General features: G+C 35.3%; 2 protein-coding genes across 5 annotated transcripts; both read right to left on the bottom strand.

The window, feature by feature from the left end:
- Window positions 1-6,821: 6,821 nt before the first annotated feature.
- On the bottom strand, window positions 6,822-14,443 carry LOC102618430 (ubiquitin carboxyl-terminal hydrolase 25). 3 transcript variants are annotated; one of them, XM_006477908.3, is made up of 9 exons: window positions 13,888-14,443; window positions 13,302-13,788; window positions 13,146-13,221; window positions 12,948-13,040; window positions 12,130-12,216; window positions 11,263-12,032; window positions 10,280-10,408; window positions 7,415-7,562; window positions 6,822-7,302 (listed from the first exon to the last, which is right to left on the bottom strand). In XM_006477908.3, exons 1-8 carry the CDS (start codon window positions 14,090-14,092, stop codon window positions 7,439-7,441), a joined length of 1,971 nt encoding a protein of 656 aa, XP_006477971.2. In that variant the 5' UTR covers window positions 14,093-14,443; the 3' UTR covers window positions 6,822-7,302; window positions 7,415-7,438. The 3 variants fall into 3 exon arrangements, with proteins under 3 accessions (XP_006477971.2, XP_006477970.2, XP_006477969.2); XM_006477907.3 differs by having other exon boundaries at window positions 7,447-7,562; XM_006477906.3 differs by having other exon boundaries at window positions 7,418-7,562; window positions 13,888-14,442.
- A 2,366-nt stretch (window positions 14,444-16,809) lies between these two features.
- LOC102618147 (probable sugar phosphate/phosphate translocator At3g14410) lies at window positions 16,810-21,329 on the bottom strand. 2 transcript variants are annotated; one of them, XM_006477905.4, is made up of 8 exons: window positions 21,057-21,328; window positions 19,827-19,934; window positions 19,695-19,729; window positions 19,248-19,360; window positions 18,701-18,962; window positions 18,305-18,573; window positions 17,329-17,490; window positions 16,810-17,224 (listed from the first exon to the last, which is right to left on the bottom strand). In XM_006477905.4, the coding sequence occupies exons 1-7, from the start codon at window positions 21,156-21,158 to the stop codon at window positions 17,366-17,368; spliced, it is 1,014 nt and encodes a 337-aa protein (XP_006477968.2). In that variant the 5' UTR covers window positions 21,159-21,328; the 3' UTR covers window positions 16,810-17,224; window positions 17,329-17,365. The 2 variants fall into 2 exon arrangements, with proteins under 2 accessions (XP_006477968.2, XP_052294742.1); XM_052438782.1 differs by lacking the exons at window positions 19,695-19,729; window positions 19,827-19,934 and having other exon boundaries at window positions 21,057-21,329.
- Window positions 21,330-21,761: the final 432 nt, after the last annotated feature.

Below are 21,761 nucleotides of genomic sequence, written 5' to 3'. Positions count from 1 at the left end.
TCATCTTATTCCTGCCTAACATGGGAGGTAAGCCTAAGTACTTCTCATATTTGGGCACCACCTTCAGCTGAAAAATACTTTTTATTGCTGACATTTGCTCGCTTGTAACCTTGCCGTTGAAAAACATAGAGGATTTTTCGAAGTTAAAAATCTGCCCCGAAGCCTTTGCATAACAGTCAAAAATCCCTTTTAAGTGCTTGCAATCTGCTACAGATGCTTTGCTGAAGACTAAGCTATCATCGGCAAAGAGCAAGTGAGTTATTGTGATGTCTTGTGCCAATTTCAGGCCTCTGATTTTCTGCTCCCTTTCAGCTTGATGCAGCAAATTTGAGAAAGCTTCTGCACACAAAATAAAAAGATATGGGGATAGGGGGCATCCTTGCCTAAGCCCCTTTTTCGGCTTTATTAAGCCCACTGGATTCCCATTAATAAGAACAGAGAAACAAGCCGTGGTAATGCAGCTCATGATCAAGCTTATCCATTTGGCTGAGAAACCCAAATTTGACATGGTTTGTTCCAGAAAATCCCATTCAACTCTATCATAAGCTTTGCTTATGTCAAGCTTTAAAGCCACCAAGCCATTCCTATGACCCTTACTATGTCTAATCTTATGAAGGCATTTATAACCAATAATAACATTGTCCATAATAAGCCTATTGGGGATGAATGCACTCTGATTTGGTGAGATAATATGGTTAAGTATCGACTTTAGCCTATTTGCTATTGCCTTAGCTACAATTCTATACACCACATTACATAGACTAATGGGTCTAAATTCCATTACTTTCCTAGGCTTCTTAACCTTGGGGATAAGAGCAATAAAAGTATGATTTAGAGAGTCTAAGGTACCTTGCTCATTTAGAATGTGCAGACATGTTTTTGTCAAACCTTTGCCAAATATTTGCCAATGCTTTTGGAAGAAAGCAGCAGGCAGTCTGGCCCCGGGGCTTTTGTCGGGCACATTTCGGAGAGAGCCCTTGTGATATCTTCCGGAGTGAAAGGCTCCTCTAAGTGGGTATTCATTTCTTGGGAAACTTTTGGCAGCAAGCCTTTGAGAGCTTCTGAAATCTGAGTCTGACTTGGTTTGGAGGAAGTGAATAGCTGCTGGAAATACCCACAAAATTCCCCTTAAATTCCTTCTGGATCATTAACCCAATTCCCTCGATCATCTTCAACCCCCCAAATCTTGTTCTTCCTTCTCCTAGCGGATGCTTTGGAGTGAAAGAACTTTGTATTTTTGTCCCCTTCTTTTAGCCAATCTGCACGCGATCTCTGCTTCTAATAGACTTTTTCATCGATCAGCATGTTACTAATTTGGTCTTCAAGCTTCCTGATTTCTTCCTCATCTATCGCTTGCGGAGGCTTCTGTTTTGCCATTTTCAGCCGATCTATCAACTCGTTCTGCTTCTTTTTTCTACCTTCAAATTCCTCCTTGCTCTAAATTTTGAGGTGAGCTAAAGACCTTTTCGCAACCCTCTGAAAATTCTGCACTGGACTTTCCCAGCTTCTTCCACCAAAGCTTTCCCACTCACTCCTTACGATGTTGCTGCAGGCTTCATACGAACTCCACATATCTTTGTAATGGTCACGGGGAAGGAATTTTTCTTGTAGTTTAGCTTATTGCAACAATCTTTTACTTCAAACATAATTGGGCAATGGTCCGAAACCCAATTCACTAAGCTTATGGCTGGGAGATTTTGAAAGGTGCTGCTCCAATCTTTGCTGTAAAACACTCTATCGAGCCTTTCCTCTATAAAGTTAACCCCATATCCCCTATTGGACCACGTGTATTTGTTCCCCTTAAAACCCATATCCATCAAATTACAAGCTCGAATGGACTCTCTAAACTCTAACATCATGTTACTGCTACGATCATTTCCCCCCAGCTTCTCATGAGAATAGAGAATTTCATTAAAATCACCTAAGCAACACCAGGTATAGGAGTAGAGCTCTGCTAACCTTTTCAGCAATGCCCATGTGTGATGTTTCTGACTTGCCTCAGCATGGCCGTAGATCCCAGTGCATCTTCATATCTTGCCACTTTGGTTTTGCACAATGGCATCTATATGGTAAGAGCTATAAGATTTTATCGTGACATCAATATCCGAGCTCCAAAATAAAGCTAGTTCACCTCCCATACCGTTTCTATCAACTACAAATTGATTATCAAAATTAAAACTTCCACATGTCGCATCAACCTGCCTAGTCGTCATCTTTGTTTCACAGCAAAAGAAAATTTGGGGTTGGTGCAGGTGGAGAACTTTCTTTATTGCTAGCTGCGTTCGAGGCGTCCCCAGACCTCAAACGTTCCAGCTTAAGACTCTCATGGCTGCTGGCAGGGCTGGCTACCAGCTCCCGCCAATATATTTTCCCCCATTGCAGCTTCATCTTCCCTTTCAACTTGTTCTTCATCAACTAACTTCAGCTGTCGATTTATTGGAGAGGAACTAAACTGATTTCGGTTACTGAATTGTGTAAGAGGACTTAACAATCGTTTTTTCTTATTTTCGGGGCTGGGCCTCAAGATTTCGGTGCTAGGCCTTTTTAAGCTTTTTGGTTCACTGCTGCCCCCTTTTTCCATTTTTTGAACTCTCACTCGAAGCTTCCATTTCCTTGGTTTAGGCTTCAGCTGCAGTTTTTTCGGCCCATTGTCCATTTTCTCCTCATCCGTTTTGGCATGGTCTTTGTTTGGGATTTTTTCATTTGCCTTCGCAATTTCAGTTTCCCCCACATTTTACTTCCCACCCTTTCATTTTCATTCCTGGTGCAGCCGTCTTTGTCAACTGACATGCTCTGCAGCTGATTTGTTTCTTCGCTTCTACTCTTCCCACTTGGTTGCAGGCTTTCCATCACCTCAGCACGCTGCATTAATGGATTATCCCCAATTGCTGGCTCATGGGTTTTACTCATCGATCCATCTCTATCTCCCATTTCGATGCCTGTTTTGTTTGTGAGTGACCCGTTTGCACTTATTGGATCGTGTTGAAACTGGAAAGATTTTTGTGTATTGGCTTCTTCATCTCCTGTTTTCTTCTAAAATTGTTCCCAATTTCTTCTCTCCCTGTTTCGGTTCAGCTTCACCCTTTCTGCTTGTGAGATGGCTCTCATCCAAGCTCCATATGGCAGCTCCTCTTTAGGTTGTCCTTTATATTTGAGGCACTCTCTAAATTGATGACCGATATGGGCACAACAGAAACAGAAGTCTGGTAATTTTTCATATAGAACTGGCATTGGTATCTTTTCCCCCTCTTGTTGCAAATACACTACCTTTTTTAAAGGTTGTGTTATGTTGACGGATATTCTGACCCTAGCAAATTGACCTAGGCGTTCTCCTGCTTCGTCTGCTTCAATATCTTCTACTATGCCTATCCTTTCCCCCAGCATTTTTATGGTCTCTCTTACCATGCACATTATTGGGATATTATGAATTTGGACCCAAAAGGATGTGTGTGTGAAGGATTGTTTTTTGATATCTCCTATGCCACTTGGTTTAGCCAGTACCAAGAGAGCCCTATCAAAGTGCCAAGGGCCTCCCTTTAGAATTCTTCTCCTTTCTACTTCATTGGCAAATTTGAATAGAAGCACATTGTCCCCCCATGCTCTCAATTTTTACTTCTCTAACTGTCCTCCATGCCTGTTGCATTGTGGTCTTCAAACCCTCCCTGTTTACTCCTCTAGTCAGCTTGATCTTTCCAATCAAACAATTTGCAGCGATTTTTTCCCCCGTAGCCTTCATTCTTTCCATCAGCTTTACTGTGTCCTCCTCTTCTTCTTTTAAAACAATTGCTTGGCATTTTCTAATTAATTCCTCTGTATCCATTATTTCCTACGGGTAGCAACTTTTGCAGCAAGATCCCACCCGCTTGACGGACTTGAAAAAATGAGATCTTATAGAACTATTATCGGGCAACTTTTAAGGCAACAAAGAAGATTGATTGAGAAAAGGTTATGTAAAAGACAGTGGATGAAACCCGAATGAAGGGATAGAAACACCCAACTTGTGAGTGGCCAAAATTCAAGCCATAATGGCTTCAAAAGACTTTCATTCTTGTACTCTTTTCAGATAAAAAAGTACTGTAGAAGAAAGATATAGTCGGCTTTCTTTCGTACGCATTGTTCTCCTTGCAACAAGACAAAATGCCTTCATTTATATTAACTATGTAATGTAATTATTATTCCCAAAACACATAATACAATGCTAAAAATAACAAAAATATTACAATCATTCTTAACTTCATTGTTTTTCACACCCGCATTAGCATTCACCGTTTGCCATTTAGGCAAAGAATCGTTGTTGGTGGGTAATTTGGTGAGGGCCAAATGATATGTTGCCACGTGGAAACTCATTTGGTTCATAAACAAAAGGTTTAAATATCCACCAAGCCATTCTGAAATGTCTTAAGCACCAATGAAATAATGCAAAAGTAAGCTAAAAATATGAAGGGACCGGTAGCAGTTACCATACCTCATCAGTAGGGGTGGGCATTTGGTTTGGTTCAGTCTGAACCGAATCGAACTGAACTTAATCGAACCGTATTATGGTAACTTAGTTCAGTTTGGTTTGGAGTAAAAAACCAAATGGTTCAGAAATTCTGAACCATTTGGTTTTTTATTTGGTTTGGTTCAAAACCGAACCAAATGGTTTAAGAAAAAATTAAAATTAAAATTAAAAAATAATTTAGAATTTTTTTTTTAATTTTCTATTTGTTAGTTAATACATGATATTATATTGTCATAGCATACGCTTTATTTTATTGTTGAACTTTATTATTTTAATTTATTATTTATAGATTTTATTATATTGGTTATTATTTATAGATTTCTAGATTGTTTTTAGAATTTATTATGTTAATTTACTATTGTTAGATTTTATTATGTTGTTTATTGTTTGCTAATTTATAGACTCAAGATTATTGTTGTATTAATAGTGTATTATTATATTTGTTTTTTATTGAATAATGAATATATAGGATAAAATCAAACGGAACCGAACCAAACCGAACCAAACCAAATTAATTTAGTTCAGTTCTATAATTTAGTTCACATTTAGTTTATAAATTCATGAACCATTTGATTTCAGTTTAGTTCGGTTCTAAGACTGAACCAAACCAAATTAAATAATGCCCACCCCTACTCATCAGAGACCCTCCCTCGAGTTGTTTGTAGCGGGGACCATACTAGAAGGCCATGAGCGTCTAATGAAGTCTCACCAACAAGAAAAGAGAAATGTCCTCGCTGGTCTAACTCAATAATAGGCCCATAAGACAACCTAATTGCCATGAGAAGTTAAAAGAGATAGGATGGTGACTTTGTTTGAAGTGGGGACCACGTGGAACAACATGTGTGTACCTGTCATCGATATTAATTTATCCACCATTAAATTCATCTACTATTGAATTGTATGGAATTAATATTTTAAAATTTACGTCAAAATTTTAAATAAAATATTCAAATTAAAATAATGGTGAAATAATGTTGTTTGCAGACGATATGCTAAGTATGAGACCAAAGTTTAATTCTTGTCAAAGTGACTTTTTGTTTTTTTATTCTAAATTGATAGCTTAAATTGGCTATTCCCAGATCATGGCCCATGGCCCGAGTGTCGGTGCTGTGGGTCGAGTTGACTGCCTTTCATTAGGATGGGCACGACACATGTGGGCCGTGACACAGCCCTTTGGATATCTTTACTCTAAAACATGCCATTAATAAGGGTCGAAAGGCACCAAAAGAGATTTATGATTCCAAACTTCATTTACATACTAAAGAGTTAAAGAGCTAGGACAATTGACACCCCTTAGTTAATCTCATAAAACCATATAATATTACAAATCTCATTTAAATACAAATAGAATTAACACCGCTTATATTTTTTCTCTCTTCAAGATATTTTACTTGCACAAAATGAATTTTCTTTTTGTATTATAAATCCAATCCAAATTTAAAAAGTAATTATCAAATCCAAAACAAACTTACTGTAAAAAACATAGCAGCAAGATTACGATACAACACTATGGAAGAACAAAATAAATAAAATTTTATCTCACTGCAAATAATTTTTTAAGGATTCTCAAACTAATTGTTGCACCCAAAGTTTATAGGCATAATAAAATTGTATCACACTTTTAAAATATTCATTATTTTCTCAGCGTAAGATTTTTCTTAATTTTTCTTTTATCTTTACTTTTTTTGGTTTAGAAACTAAACAATAAAAAAAATTTGAACAGAAAAATACAAATTTTAAGACTGGGAGAGTGAAAAAGTTATTGGATGTTGAAAGATTTATAAATGAGAATAGAATATAATTTTAAAAAAGAGGTTTCAAAAAGGTTTTGGAGGGTACCCAATAGTCCGACTCGCATGCTAAATTATAAAATGCTTAATTCACATCTGGGTCTGCCCCACTTGGATAAAAACTGGATCTGTTTTATTAACAGGATTCGTCCTTAGAATCAAATTGCCATTCGTATCCAAAAGGGGAAAAAATATAAATATATATCAAATTGCTATTGTTGCTCGAATCCACTTCTTTGACTCGTACCCAACTCCCGTTTCTGCCGAGGCTATTCTAATCGTCGTTGCTGATGGGCTTCTAAATTAATCCAGTAAAACTTCACTCTCCATGATTGTGTGCGTAAACCAATGATTGTTACAAGATTACAATTAAATAAACTTGGGACGACAATCTAATTGTAGTTGTTGGATAAAACCAAACAACTCGGATGGTGACATCATTAGTCCACAAAAGACCATTAAAATGATTTGGAAACAACAGCTCAAATCAGCTTGCACTTGCTGTAAGTGAAGTCACTAAACAAAGAGGGTTCCGAAATTACCTTTGTCATACTGAAGTATAAATCTTACTTACAGTACATAAATGCATATCCAAAAACTACTATCCAGCTACATTTAGATGGAAAAATTGTAGGCATCCATTAAATGAGGATTGCTATGGGAAAATTATCATACAAAAAGCGTAAGAATCCTGCTACTTGGTTCTCTGACAAAACCAACTTCACAGCCTCAAGGAAAGAAGACTTTTCAACAATGTTTTAGCTCATCTCATTATCTCAACAGCATCTAAACATTCTTGCTCAAAGCAGAACAATTATACGACAGTATAACAATCTCTGGTCACTGTCAGCACTTGCTAGGATAGAGAGAACATAACCTACCCCACAACTATGGTCTCAAGAAGATCTCAGTTGCTACAACTTTTTCTCCCGACCAACAACAATTAGTAAGAGAGTCTGTACATCACGTATTTTTTACCCTAAGCTCCGCCGGCAAACATATCTCAGGTAACTGCAAAATCATCAATAACCCAAAAAAAAAAAATTTAAGGTAATGCAATCAGAAAATTCTGAATTATCACCAAAATCCCATTGGAAAATAATAAAATTATAAGTTTTACTGCTACCTTATATAACAATGGAGTGAATCATGCACCTGGAAATTCTCGCTTTCCGTCACTAAATGATCTGAGATGTTTGACAAGGTCATCTTTCAACGAATTAGGTATTTGTGAAAGAAAGGTTGACTTTGCATCTCTGATCAACAATTTCCTGCATTAAAAAAAGGCTCAACAGAGTTTCTAATTGGTGCAGGTAAAAGATTACAACAAGTGTCTCATAATAAATAAATAAAAGAAAGGACTAGATAGTAGATAAATCAAGGGACTGTATGTAAATTTAGCAAAAATACAAGTTCATAAATCTTATTACAAGTTCGAACTTAATGATTAGTTTAAAATATTTTATTTGGGTCAAAAGGGACATACTTTTTGCCTTCAATCTAAAGCCAGAATATTTTACTTGAAATGTTGCCGTTCAATAATTCTTCAATCTACAAGTACTACTATGGAATATTGCCTACTATCTTCTTTCTATTCTCAAAGTATCCAAGACCAAAAACCTAATATCTCCTCTTAAACATGATAGGACTTAGGGCTGACTTTTATTGATTAAATCAAAAGAAAACAAACAATCAATCCTGACCTACAATTCGAGAAGTAGGTCAATCTCTCCCAAAACTCCTAATGGTTCCTAATACCAGACAAAACTCAACATAAACCCTAAATGACTCCATAATATCTTATTTATACCTGAACCCTAATTAATAAAATCACTAAACTGTCCCCGCCCCTAAAATTACTAAATTGCCCCTGCCTCTTTATATTTGCGTCTAACATAAGTTTTCATTGGTCTAACAAAACATCAACCCCAATAGACTTCATCTCTACTCTATTTTTACTTGTCAACTATCTCTATTCCAAATCTTCCCATATGGGACAAGAGGCCATTGAGAATGGAAGGCAGAGAAAACTTAATGATATTCACCTAACTACTAACATACTTCAATGGAAGGCAGAGAAAACTTCATGACATTCACCTAACTGCTAACATACTACAATGAATTATCTTATGCTGGAATAGGAATAAAATTATAGAGCAATAAAAAATATAAGACAAGTAATATAGATAAATAAATAAGGAAAACAAATTGTAGTTCTACTTCGTTCATACCCACTTATAGGCAATCAGTATGATCTAAGGAAACTAAACTCACTGTTCATAAATGCACTGTCATTTTCTACTCTATTCAAATGCCCAATCACATCCTATAAATGTAGGGATATGACTGGTGGGCACCACTAGTCAGCAGTCAGAACACAAAGAAGACATTCAAGCTCATTCGGTACAACAAAAGGATGAATACAGAATATACATAAATGCAATTCCAGTATTAAGAAGATGCCAACATAAAACCAATTCAGAAAATAGAAAAGGGTATACTTTCCAGAATATTTTCTTCAACAACTCCCTTTCGCATTGGTTAAGGCAAAAAGGCATTTGTAGGTCCAATAAAAAGAAAGCTAAAATAATTCATTGAAGTTATTTGACACCGCCAAAATCTAATCTATGCTAAGGTGAAAGCTATTTGACACCGCCAAAATCAACATCGGAATGTAGAGGAATTGTTTTAATAATTGTTGAGATTTTGCAATTTATGACAATAACAACAGGTTAGAAAATCATTTTTCTCATTTAGCTCATCCATAACATCTATTCATAACCGAACCAGCATTGCAAAACGAAATCTCTCTGTAGAACCATGGTTTTCAACTTTTTGCGGTTAAAGATGATTACATATAACAAAATAAAAAAGAGTCATACCATGATTTAAAACCAATATTTCAAAATCATATTGAACTCATTGTTTGATTAAGTCTTAACCAATATTCGAAAGGTTTTTTGCCAAAAAAAAAAAAAAGAACTCACTGACATATCATTTGCTAGATATAAACATCTTAGATCATGAGTACCCAATTGCTAAGCTTATCAATAATTTTCCCATTAAACCAGTGAGCCTGGATGAAAACACTTTTCATCAAAACCAGAAGATGGGTTTCCAGAAAAGAAGAGAGGATTTGTGTCCATAAACTAGGTAAAAGCCATCAGCCAGATCTATAAACAAAATTGCAGCCAAAATGTCAATTACTATCATATCCAGACTACTCATCAACTATTTATATAATGAGAATTTAAAATCTACACAGCTAGGATAAAGTCAATTAATGTACTCAAAAATGTTAGTTGAATAAATATTGAAAGAAAAATTTTAAGCAGTTTAAAAGTCAAAGCTTTGGGTTCATAATTTGCATAATATCATATGTTGAAAGCTTAACTGATTAGTTTGTATGAGAACTAATATCTTTGGTGAAACAGCATTCCAGCACAAAACTAGAATGCCCACAACGACATGAATTGAGTTTAAACTGAGCCACAGCAGGATGGGAAATATACGATGATACTCATGCCCATCTCAGCCGGACACAAAGCAAATAACCCAGTTTTCAGCCATAACATTCCAGCATGAAGAAATATCACAAGTTGGTATAAACAGAAAAAAGAAGAATAAGGCGGAACAGGAGCAACAAACACTCAATTACTACAGTTGCAGCAACAGGATCCCCAAGGCTTTAAGCACCTCCTTGTTGGCTCTAACTGTGTGACCCCCTCCCACAGGGATAAAACATATCAGCCTTTAGAATCAACCTATGTTGTAAGTATTGACTCAATAACCCCCTTAGACTATCCTTTTTGAATCTCAACACTGCTTCCCCCCCACCCCCCCCCCCCCCCCCCAAACCAAAAAAAGATTAGCCCCCTAGGTAGTAAAAGTTAACCTTTCTGGTCTAAAGAAATCTACAGAAGCCTTCTAATGGAAATTATCCCTTTGAACCTTATAACACAATAAAAATATCAAGAAAATGACTTACTTTAAATCAATATCTCCTGGAGTGATTCCCACCTCATGTGCACATTGCCTCTTTCTTGAACGCATATAACTGAGAACCTTTTCAGACCAACCACATGATTGCAAGACTGAAGAAGCCTCTTTCTTCAGACTGAAATTCCGGAACAAACAAACAAACAGAAGTATTAAAACCAGCGAGACAACAAACTGACTAACTTAAAACGTAAGTTATCTATGGATAATTATATCTCATGCTGAAGGAGAAACATCAGACCCCATAAACAAGAGATGCACGCATAAGAAAAAATGAAAAGCAATAATTTTATTAAGGAAATGGAAAAAGATCTTGGATTGGGTTCACAGGTAGCACTATAAGAGAACTAAATGAAATCCTAGTGTAATCAATATACAAATATTACCATTAAATCATTTCTAGACAGAGTAGCAAACATGTATTATCTTAGACAACAATTATCAAAACATGTGATCATATAAAACAATTTTTCCACAATAAGTGGACTTAGCGGGATTTCAAAATATATTTCTTTTGGGACAGAAATGATATTCGTCATGAACAATGGTTAAGCTGATCTCAAAACACCCACCCACTATATCTAGCCTTAAATACACTGAGATAAAAGTTTCACAAGATTCAAATCCCACAGTTCTTGTTAAAGAAAACAGAATCTGTATACCGATTAAAAACAGAAAAATTACAAGTGTGGACCAGATATTCACACAGGTGACGAAAACATACTCAAGCTAACCAATTCGTAATCCTAACTGGTAGGAATCACATCGCAAGAGGTGGTATGCATGTGACTGAGAGAATTGGAAGCAGAGAATTACGTGAACAGAAATCAACCAAGAGAAAACAAAATGCAGAATCAAGGATAACAGAAAGAAATGTAAACAGTATAAATTTACATTAACCAGAAAAGTGCAGAATAATTTAAATTTACATTAACCAGAAAAGTGCAGAATAATTTAAGTGACAGCACATACACTTCTTCCAGTTCTTGAAGCTTTGCAAGAGATTCAGAATCCTGCGCCAACAAAATGCAAGACTCCTGTGATTTTCTTTTGGACCCAGAGATGTCAGTGTCAAATTTAACACTACCATTAAGCAGTTTGGCAGGATCTGGCACTCTTCCAGCTGTTGTCCTGCTGCTCGTGCAATTACCTTCATGGGGATCTGGTTTTACTGGATTCAAACCAACACTTTGCGTATCCCCATTTTCACTTGTTGAAACTGATGCAAGGTCATTCCCTCTACCAACAAGATCAACTCTTTTACTCTTGTAAGAACCATTTGTGTTTATAAATGGATCTTTTCCACTTTTCTCCTTAGGAACTGAGTCTTTCACAACCCCATTCATTTTCACGCTCTGACTCTTATGAACATTGACCTTTCCATTACTAGTTGGAGGAACGCCCTTACAACCAGAGCTTCCAGAAATGCTGAATTTCAGACGTGGGTTAGAAGGCACTTTCTCAACCTTAGAGATGGTAGAGGGAGTCTTCCGAGACGATTGTTCAGCACTAGGCTTTGTAGCCACTGCTTTCAATGGAACAGTACCCTTCACACCTTTATAAGCCTCCTTTCCATTTTCGTGAGATTTAACACCGTTGGAAGCAAAAGTGCCATTGGCTGACACTGGTCTTTGGTTAGCACGAATGAAGAAGAGTATATATACCTTCTCTGACAGAACCTCTTGCAGAGTCGAGACAGAAACATATGAATCATTACAGCAATACCATCGGCCAATAGCATCCTGTACGCAAACAAAGAACCAATATCAACAAAATGATGAGACAGTTGTATTACTGAAACTCACTAATAAATAAAATGAGCAGTGCACGAAGTTTGACCTTGATATAGGCATAATAATGCCCAGAATCAGGAGAAAAGCCCGAATGCACAATGGTACCAAAAAGTTTATACTCTGGCTGAGGATCCTGCATTGCAAATAGATGGAGGAAATAACAATTCTATATGGAAAGGAAACAACTTATAATATGGTACAACGACAACAAAAGAGCACTTCCAATGGTTCCAACGCAGATGATTCATCTTCACAAGCAGGCAACAGAATTTCCATAAGTTAAAAGAAAGAGGGACAGAGAGCATCATATTAAAGATGAACAACTAGAAACTTGATTTGAAAAGAGAGTGAGTGAGAAAGCACAAACACTACAGACAAAATTACAGAAATGAGAAACAAACTCTGTACATAACCATCCACAGTCCATCTGATTTTGAAACTTGCTAAATACTTTGACATGTAAGCATCCTATCATTTCTTCATGCCTAATCAATCACTCAAAAATCTGTTGACCATCTCTATCTTAACTTCCCATACAAGTTGAAATTACCTGATAAATATGAGGCTAAGGAAGTAATAAATTTGTAGTCTACATAATATCTTACTTGAATTATCGAGCAAATTACTCACTTTACAGCTATGACTATAAAAGGATAAATGGACTTGCGCAGAAATCTATCATAACTCTATTAGACTGAACTTTCTATATGAGGCAGTACCATCTTAATCCAAAACTATATACATCTGGGTGTACACATCACTAAACTGTATTGCTGAAAATTCATTCAATTGTGTAGGCACTTATTTAATCAAACCTTTCATGACCACAGTATGACTAACTTCACAGTGTCAAGCTCAACTCACCTGGCTTGCTTTGCACATGAAGCTCGAAAGAACCAAAACTTCTTCAAAAGCAATGGCCTTATCAATTTTCCCACCAAATATTCCCTCAAATCTCTGCCAGAACAAAATAACCCATCACTAAAAATGAAAAAACAAGAATGTAAATCAGCAACTAAAATCATTAACAACTAATCCGCAGCTAAATATATGTATGCGCACCTTGAGCTGGATTACAAGTATATTTGGCGACTGCAGGATCGACATTTGCTTCCTTGCTGACACCAATTTCTTACAACTAAACAAGCATAAGTCTTTCATTCAAATGACACCAAAATAAAATAAAAATAAGTATTACAATGGAATTAGTGAACTTACTTATCACATTTGTACTTATTATTGCCATCCAAAACCTCAGGTTGAAAAAACTTTAGCATAGCTTCTTTAAGCGAACAACTATTCAAAATATCAAGACTAATATCCATAATCTCATCAACCTTATTCGACTCAGCACCACAAGCCAAACACTTAACCTGACTCTGCAACGCGCCTCCAAAGATCTCCTTAACTACAGAACTACCACCATTAATGGTCTCTCCACCTCCGCCGCCGCCGCTGCCTCCTTTCCTCCTCAGCTTCTTGAGCCGCAAACACGTGTTGTGGCAAGCATCAATCACGTACCGCAAGAACTCGTGCGCGTCCTCCTGACGTCCGCACTTAAAATGCTCGGCAAAAATCCTCAAACAGCTCTGGATCTTCGCCGGCGCATCAAGCGTGAGGTCCACGCTCAGCGACCGCACAATTCTCTTCTCCAGGATACAAAACGGACACTCGCGCTTTCTCTCCGCGTCCAAAGCCGAATCACCTGTGATAATCATATATTTTTCAAAAAATTAGGTCTAAAAAATTACAAAACAAAAAAAATAAAAGAGAAATTAAATACCAAAAAGAAAATTAATCTAACCTGTAAGCTGTTTGCAGAGAGAGGAGTGTTGGAGCTTGAGGCAGAAATTGGCGAGGGGAGGAGTGTAGGTGAGGCACTGAAGGACGCTGTTGAGATAACAAGAGTTGCCGAGATTACGTAAGCCTAAAGGAGGGCCGCCGCGTTTGCGTTTCTCACTGAGTAGACTCGGCTGCCAACTCATTTGCAATTCGTGAGCAAGTCCCATCAACGGAGACGACCGAGGCTTGCCGCTTCAAATTCATCGGTGAGAAGAATATGATGAAGATGAAGAAGATCGCATCGCTCTCTCGAATTCTAACTAACTAACTCGAGATGAATTGGACTTGAATTTTAGGAAATTGATAATATTGATAAAAATAATAATAATAATAATGAATTTAATTCATTATTTCTAAAAGAGAAATCGGGGAAATTTTAATTCATTAGAGAGTGAAAAAGAAGAAGAAGAAGGAGGAGGAGGAGGAGGAGGAGGTAGCAAAGCAAACCCCCAATTCCCTTCTCTTGAATTTGAGAAGGTTCATTTTTTATTTTATTTTTGATTATTTCCCCCCTTTCCTTTCATCTACTGTCTGTTCGACTTATTTTTTTCCTTTTTTATTCAATTTTAATTTTTTAATTTTATAAAAATTTAAAATAATAATAATTAAAAAAAAAGAGATAAAACCATAAACAAATTAATGATAATTTATTTTAAATTGCTTTATAAAATAGTAATCGTAGTCTTGAGAGTTTGAGCATATGATATATGGGGTACTATACCTTACATGATTAAATGGTCAGAAACAAACTCTCATCATGTGATGGTATTTTTAGTCTAGGCTATAGAATACTGTACTCAAAGATAGTGTTGTCAAGGTCTTAATATAATTTTATTTTTAAAAAATATTTTCAAATACTTTGCTAAAATGGTAATTTTATCTTTTTAAACAAAATCACATTTTAGGATATCTTTGCGGAAAATGATTTGAAGGGCTGTATGGATAAAAGAAGACATACCTTTGTCATGTCTTAAATTTTTTTTAAACTTTTATTTTCTTATTTTAATATATGCATGTTTGGGTCGCAATTGATTTCTGTAAAGAAAGGTTTGAAATCATACAGTGAAAAACGCAAATCTTGTCCTAATTTTTATCAACAAACATAGATCATGCAAGACAAATTTCAAGAATTCTTAAGTGAGAATATATTTTTTTTTAATTACATGAGATTAATGTTCAGATTACAACTCATATTATATGAAATTTACAACTGATATTTATAATTAGATAATTATTGGGACTAGTTTGTATTAATTTTTATATAACACTGCCTATATTTTTATCTTTTAATATTCGAGAAGTGTCCACTTCATGCACATTTTGAAAGGGAGAAAATTGTCTTCACTTAATTATATAATATAAGTAAGGAAGAAAATAAGCTCCTATATGCATCGCAGGGGCTCAAATCGCTGCCCTCACATTTGCGAGGGAATAACAATTTTGTCACATATAATTTCTTTTATCATTTAGGTCCCCTGATAAATTTTGTATATACCCCAAGGTTAATCGAAAAAGTACACTTTAATAATTTGTACATTAAGTTTTATTGAATGTCAATGTCAAAAGATCACATTTAGAGATGCAAAATTACCTACGAATTAGTAAACTCGTCCAAACCTGCCTATAAAAACTCACCTACTAAAGTAATTTTGTAGGTTGCGAGTGGGTTTAATGTTTCAAACTTAAACCTGTTGTGGGTTGCCGGTAAATTTAATATTGAGAAAAAATTCTTCAAATACTTGTGCAGATATCCACCAACCCGCATTATTTATTTTAATTATTTATGTTTTTAATTTTAATCATAAAAACCATATTTAAAAAATTCAACCGTAAAAGTTTATAATTTCTAAACCTAACCTATCTACCTACAACATACACACACACACACACAATAAGCTTTTAATAAGTAGAAATCTTATAATTTCAAGTTTAATATTATTGATATTTTATTTTAATTGATATATTTTTTGTTTTGTTTTAATGACTTGAACCTAATAATTGCTTACTAAAGTTAAGTTTTTATTTGCTTAATTATTGTTAACAATAGCTGTACAAAATTTACTTGCTAATATTGTTGACAATACCTGAATATCGATTAAAAGATGGAGCAAGACATTGATATTAGTGATAATAATTTGCTTACAATAAAAATATTTTATATTAGATTAATATATTTTATGTATTTGTTTTAATGTTGAAATTTTAAGTTGTTATTTACATGGATTTTGTAGATTATTGTTATAAATTTATATTTTAAATTATATAATTTAAGTTTTTATATATTGTTAAAGGTATTTTTCAATATTTGTGATTTTAAATAAAAAGACCCACAAAAAATCTACTATGAATTGTAAGTGCGTTTGGTAATTGTGTGTTGTAAGTGCATATGGTAATTATTAAAGCTCATGGTGGGCAGATTTTTTTTTATTTTAAAAGAAAAAAGAAACTCACTACAGTCTGAGGTGGATTTAGTTAAATTTTTTGTGGGAACGGATTTCATAATGGCAAATCTGCAATCTGTTTCTGCATTCAACAAGGTCATTTTGACAATAAGCAAAATCCAAAATTTGCAAAGAGTCTAACCTAATTTCTGCTTACGAAAGACCAAGGTATAGCAGTAGTTAGGTAACCTTCCTAATTAAAATTAATTTATCTAATTAATTCTACCATTTTATAAAAACTAGCAATGAATTTTGCGGGCATTGTTGTATCCATTGTCAATTTCTTCATCAACCTCACAAGATAAAATTGGGATATATGGTCACCAACTTCCCTCTTTTTCATGTAATTTAAGCCGAGTGATTAACATATATTAGAGCCAATTAAAATCAGCTCCTTCCTCGGAGCTTTAACATCGATTCTGACTCGAATTTTACAACTGAGCTTCAACAGGCAAAAAAGGTTTGTAAACTGCAGTGCAGGCTTCCCAAAGTACATAGAATTCGAACTACAAAACTTGGTGTATTGTCATAGTCTTATATACCAACCATATGGTACTGAACATTTTAAAGAAAATTGCTAAAAGGGAAAATGAGAGTATGAAATACCTATCAATCTTTTCAGAAAAATAGCCTTCAACATCTGTTGCAAGTGTTTCTTTTCAGGGTGATACAGTGGTGGAGTTTTACATCTTTACACACCACTTTCTCATCTGCAGGAGTTGATTCAGCTCCAAACCGGCAATAATAAAAAAATACCATAATGAAGGAGCAGCCGCAACCATCAAGACAAATACACGTTATTACAAATTGATGCTTCACCGAAAGAGTTATCAAGAACTACAAACACGTCGATGTTTCCTACAATAAAGAAAGAACAGAATAAAAACGTAGAAATAAGAACAGTTCTACAGAAAGAGATAGCTAATATTTCAAAGAGAAGATCAGTTGCTAGAAATTATTACCTCAAACAAGTCTTCACAGATTACTGTTGGCTGAAAACTATCTTTCAGAAGTAGATGATGTAGTTGTTGCTGTCAGTTGTGTTTGTTGTGAGTCATCAGAAATAGCTCGAGAAGCTTCCTTTTTTAACTTGTGATTATTATAAGCAGCCACACCAGCAATAGCTGCATATGGAACAAATAAGAAAACAGATGAATAGAGAAAAACAGAAACATTTACCAAGATTTTAGAATTGCTTTTTCAGAAAGCAGCCCTTAACTTGCTCAACATTTTCTTTACATCTCATTCAAATAGTCCTGGTACAAAGGACACAAGTTTGGGTGCATCAGACTACCCAAAGCATAAGATTGCAACTCACAGACAGAAAACAACTCCACAGAAACCCCCCCAACACTCCTCCCCTAGGGCCAGCACCACACTCCTTTGGAGCTAATACTACAATTGTCAACTACTTAGCGTTATTACCCGGAACAAATAATTTTCAAGCATCTAACCAAAAATGAAATTTCAAAATATTCCAGATCTTAATGTTATAAACAATTTCAACAATAGAAAATGTACTTTGCAGGATCCAATCTGCAAAAAATTGGTCTAATGTTTAGACAATCTAAAGCATAGATGTACAGTTTTACCACACAAAAGAATTTCTGATCCAGGCAGCGGTGCATGGCGGATGCTACAAATATAACTAGCAAGGCCAACATCCTCACAAACAAGTCAACATGTCCCATTTTATTGTCTATCTCCAAGGTCTAATTTAAAAGTTGATAACTGTCCCCTCCCAAGATTGCATATGAATCCACCACAAAACCAGATCCCAAATTGTAAGCAGATGTTGACTATCATCTTAAATATTATATTCTCTACCATAGGAAAATTGATGCCTCTGCTGCTGGAGCCATCAAACAAAGATATGAAGGTTGCAATAAGATTAAAACTCATATACAGACTCGAAAACACAGATGTTCATGTACTTACCAATGCCATAGCCAAAAAGATTAATAATTGTCAGCTTTGTATCCGCAAAAAGAAGGGCAGAAAATAAGACAACCACCCAATCCTTAACCACTCCAGCAACACGGATAGTCAGAGCACTTGTATGTGAGATCACAAGGAAAACTGATAAGTTGAGAGCAAATGTGCAGAGGCAGTTCAGTGTTAGCATAAGCGGTGGAAAGTGCCATGTTTCCAGTGCATCCATCTTTGGTTTCTCCAGAAAGATCCACGGTATAAAGAGACAAAGAGCACTGCAAAATAAATTAATATATGGTTGCCACATGCATAAGTTTTCTGGATGCATAAGAAAACAAATATTTAACTAAGCGATGGCTTGAAGCTAAAGAAATTAATCAAATTATATAAATTGAAACATGCCTGCAGGGACTGACGTAATACATGACAGAAATAGGGTTTAATTTGAGACCCTTCCTCTTAACCAGAATCTCCATGAATATAAGTCTTAAAGCTTCACCAACGACGCCACCCATTTGGTAAACAACTCCAATCCAGTTTATATTTATTTCCCCGTAAGAAGCCACTACAACTCCAAAACTTATCACTGACATTATCAATAGCATTCTGCAGCTCATTACCTCAAGTCCAGCAGCTACTCCAAGAATGAAAACAGCTACTGGCACTGCAAATATCATTCAAGAAATTGGATGACAACGAAAATTCTCTAATTAGAATGCCTGGAAAATTTATGCTACCTAGAACTTCACAAAAAATTTAAGATCAGCATGAACATCCATGAGAGGAACAAGAAACAAGAACATTAACTATCATTCAATAAATTGGGGGACAACAAAATCTCTCGTTAGAGTGCATAGAAAAATTTATGCTACCTAGAACTTCACAAAAAATCTAAGATCATCATGAATATCCATGAGCTGAACAAGAAACAGGAATGGTAACTACTTACTGATTGCCTTCAACATTTGTGCAAATGCAACTGAAATATAGAGGTAGGCAGTGTTTCCGAGCCATAAGGTCATTGCAAACATTGCACCAATAGGGATAACTGATGTCGTGTATCTGCATATATAAAGTTTAATTAAAGTTAGGCCAGCTCTTCATCTTGATTGTTTTAATGTGAAATCAAACTAACATCTTCTGGGTTACCCTACATTCATACGCATTCAAATTTACAATTATATTTAAAATTCAATTTTATAGAACTAATACAGATCTGAATCAGTGGACACCACTAGGGAACATTATCTAACTTCATTTCCGGAAAGAATCTATGATCATATCTTCTAAGTTTCCAATACAACATTTGCAGCTGTTACCATAAAAAAAGACTCATAAATCAGCCATCAAGAGCTTTCAGTAACCACAACTTTGCAAATTCAAACATCATGCTTACATTTCCATTGTCATTCCGTCCTCAACCTTCATGACCTATTAGGAAAAACAAATAACATACATTCAAGAGTTGCACAAAATAGTTGACTACTAAAAACTCAGACACTGGCATAATATATAGCAAGCTAGATACCTTGAAAACCTTGGTGAGCAAAAAACATAATACAGAGGAAAACACCATGTGAAGCAGCGTCAATCCAAGAGGAAAAGGAAAGTTTATTTCCTTTGATGACAATACCCACTGCATTTTGGAAGAGGATGGGACCAATGCGGTCAAATTGTACATACACCCATAAAATATGTGAATATGCAGGAAAGAATCACTCAAAGTTAAACTCTAATAAGATGGACATCAACTAAATTGTAACAAAAAGGTCTTACTTATTTCAGGAGATAAAATATGTTAAATGAGACATCAGGGCTTTAAAAATGAGAAAAAAAAAAGATAGAACTTGCAGCTAATATTTTAAGCCTTGCAACCCATCAGTTCCAACTAAGAGCATTTGAAAACGCTTCCCCCCATTATTACATTTTTTGTGTAAGTAGCAAACTATCAAGAAACAAATGGTTCAAGACTTGTCAGTGATGGACCACAATATCACAAAATGTTATGCACAAAGACTTCCATTCAGTATTATTTCCTAGCAGCTGTAGCTTTTTAAGCCACACTTAATAGCCATAAAGTGTTTAGTAAACACTTGCAACAGAGGTTTAGAAGCTAACGCAATTTACCTCAACGGTTTATTGGTGAAAAAGCTATATAAGTCCGACTATTTAACCAAAATTATTAGTATTTACCAAATGTTATCAACTTCCGTTTCTCAGCAGCTAGAGCTTAAAATTCACAGCACTGCAATAACAAATGAAGCTTAAGGCTCTATTTAGTATTGAGATGCTATAGATTACAGTGTAATTATGAAATAAAAATTAATACTGCATAGTAAATATGACTTTTAAATAATAATTTTGATGAAAATAGTAAAAATATTAGAGGATTTTCATCGTACAAGTGGTGAGTCAAATCAACTTAACTTCCAAACCAGATCAGTTAGTTTTCATCGTACACTAAAAGTATTTATCAAACACTTTTAGTCCTGTAATTTTTAAGTTATAGCTGCCCGATCCTAATACCAAACAGGGCCTCAATCACAGTCAAACTAGCCAAATAAATTTCAGTGACTTGACCACTCTAACTAAAATATGGTTGCTCAACTAGAAAGGACAGTAGTACTAGAACAAAAATCAGTTTTCAATTTAGTCGAGAATCTAAGATGACATTAATAAAAGCAATCACAAACAAAATAATGACGAATATTATTGTTGGAAAAAAATCAATGAATTAACAGATAATGCAGGAATTGACCTTGTTGAAGAAGATCTGACCACTAGAGAGAGCGATGTAGAGGAGAATGTATGCGTAAGTTAACACTTGTTCTCTAAACATTCTTCTCTCCCGATCCGCCATTGCCGCTCCCGCTTCCGCTTCCGCTTTACTTAACTCTAATCCCTCGCAATTCTCTAATTAATTCTTCTGTCTTAATATATAATTATTTTTTTATTATTTTTTCTAATTTCAGCCCTCTGCTGTCTGCTCTTTAGTCTTTACACACTTTACTAGCTCGCTCTCGGTCTCACTGTTATCTTCGCTGTCTCGTCTAACTATTAAAATTTTAAATAAAAAATATGAACAGCCTTTTTAACTGAAATGCATAAGCCGCGTTCACTTTTCGGCCCACGGGCCACTCTGGATGTAAATGCCTTTGCACTTTGGGCCTATGAATAAGAGAGAAGAGAGAGGATCAAGAGAAATTAGTCAAGCTTTTGTAAGATCTGCCCAGGTGGTATGCTCAGTCGCTCCTACAGTACACCATCAATTTTTTAAAATATAAAATTTCATAGGCCCAACAAGTGTTGTCGTACCATTAGGACGCGAGGATTTCTTCGTTAATAGAACAGAGCGAAGTTAACGATGGTCAGATATATAAATGTTCCTAATTCAAGACTTGTTAAAGTTCGAAAAAGATATTAAATTATATATATATATATATATGATTTAATAGTTTTTTTG

The sequence above is a fragment of the Citrus sinensis genome, chromosome 3, assembly GCF_022201045.2.
Source record: "Citrus sinensis cultivar Valencia sweet orange chromosome 3, DVS_A1.0, whole genome shotgun sequence".
NCBI classification, from domain to species: Eukaryota; Viridiplantae; Streptophyta; class Magnoliopsida; order Sapindales; family Rutaceae; genus Citrus; species Citrus sinensis.
This window is presented reverse-complemented; position numbering and strand designations above follow the sequence as displayed.

Bases quoted from the DNA above. Each gene is read 5' to 3' on its own strand.
- LOC102618430 (XM_006477908.3), bottom strand. From the start codon at position 14,092: ATGGGACTTGCTCACGAATTGCAAATGAGTTGGCAGCCGAGTCTACTC. The intron at 13,789-13,887 runs GTTAGATTAATT...TGATTATCACAG, and splicing joins TCTCTGCAAACAGCTTACAG to GTGATTCGGCTTTGGACGCG. The intron at 13,041-13,145 runs GTGCGCATACAT...TTGTTCTGGCAG, and splicing joins TACTTGTAATCCAGCTCAAG to AGATTTGAGGGAATATTTGG.
- LOC102618147 (XM_006477905.4), bottom strand. From the start codon at position 21,158: ATGGCGGATCGGGAGAGAAGAATGTTTAGAGAACAAGTGTTAACTTAC. The intron at 19,935-21,056 runs GTCAATTCCTGC...TCCAAAATGCAG, and splicing joins GTCAGATCTTCTTCAACAAG to TGGGTATTGTCATCAAAGGA. The intron at 19,361-19,694 runs GTAAGCATGATG...TTATATATGCAG, and splicing joins GACGGAATGACAATGGAAAT to ATACACGACATCAGTTATCC.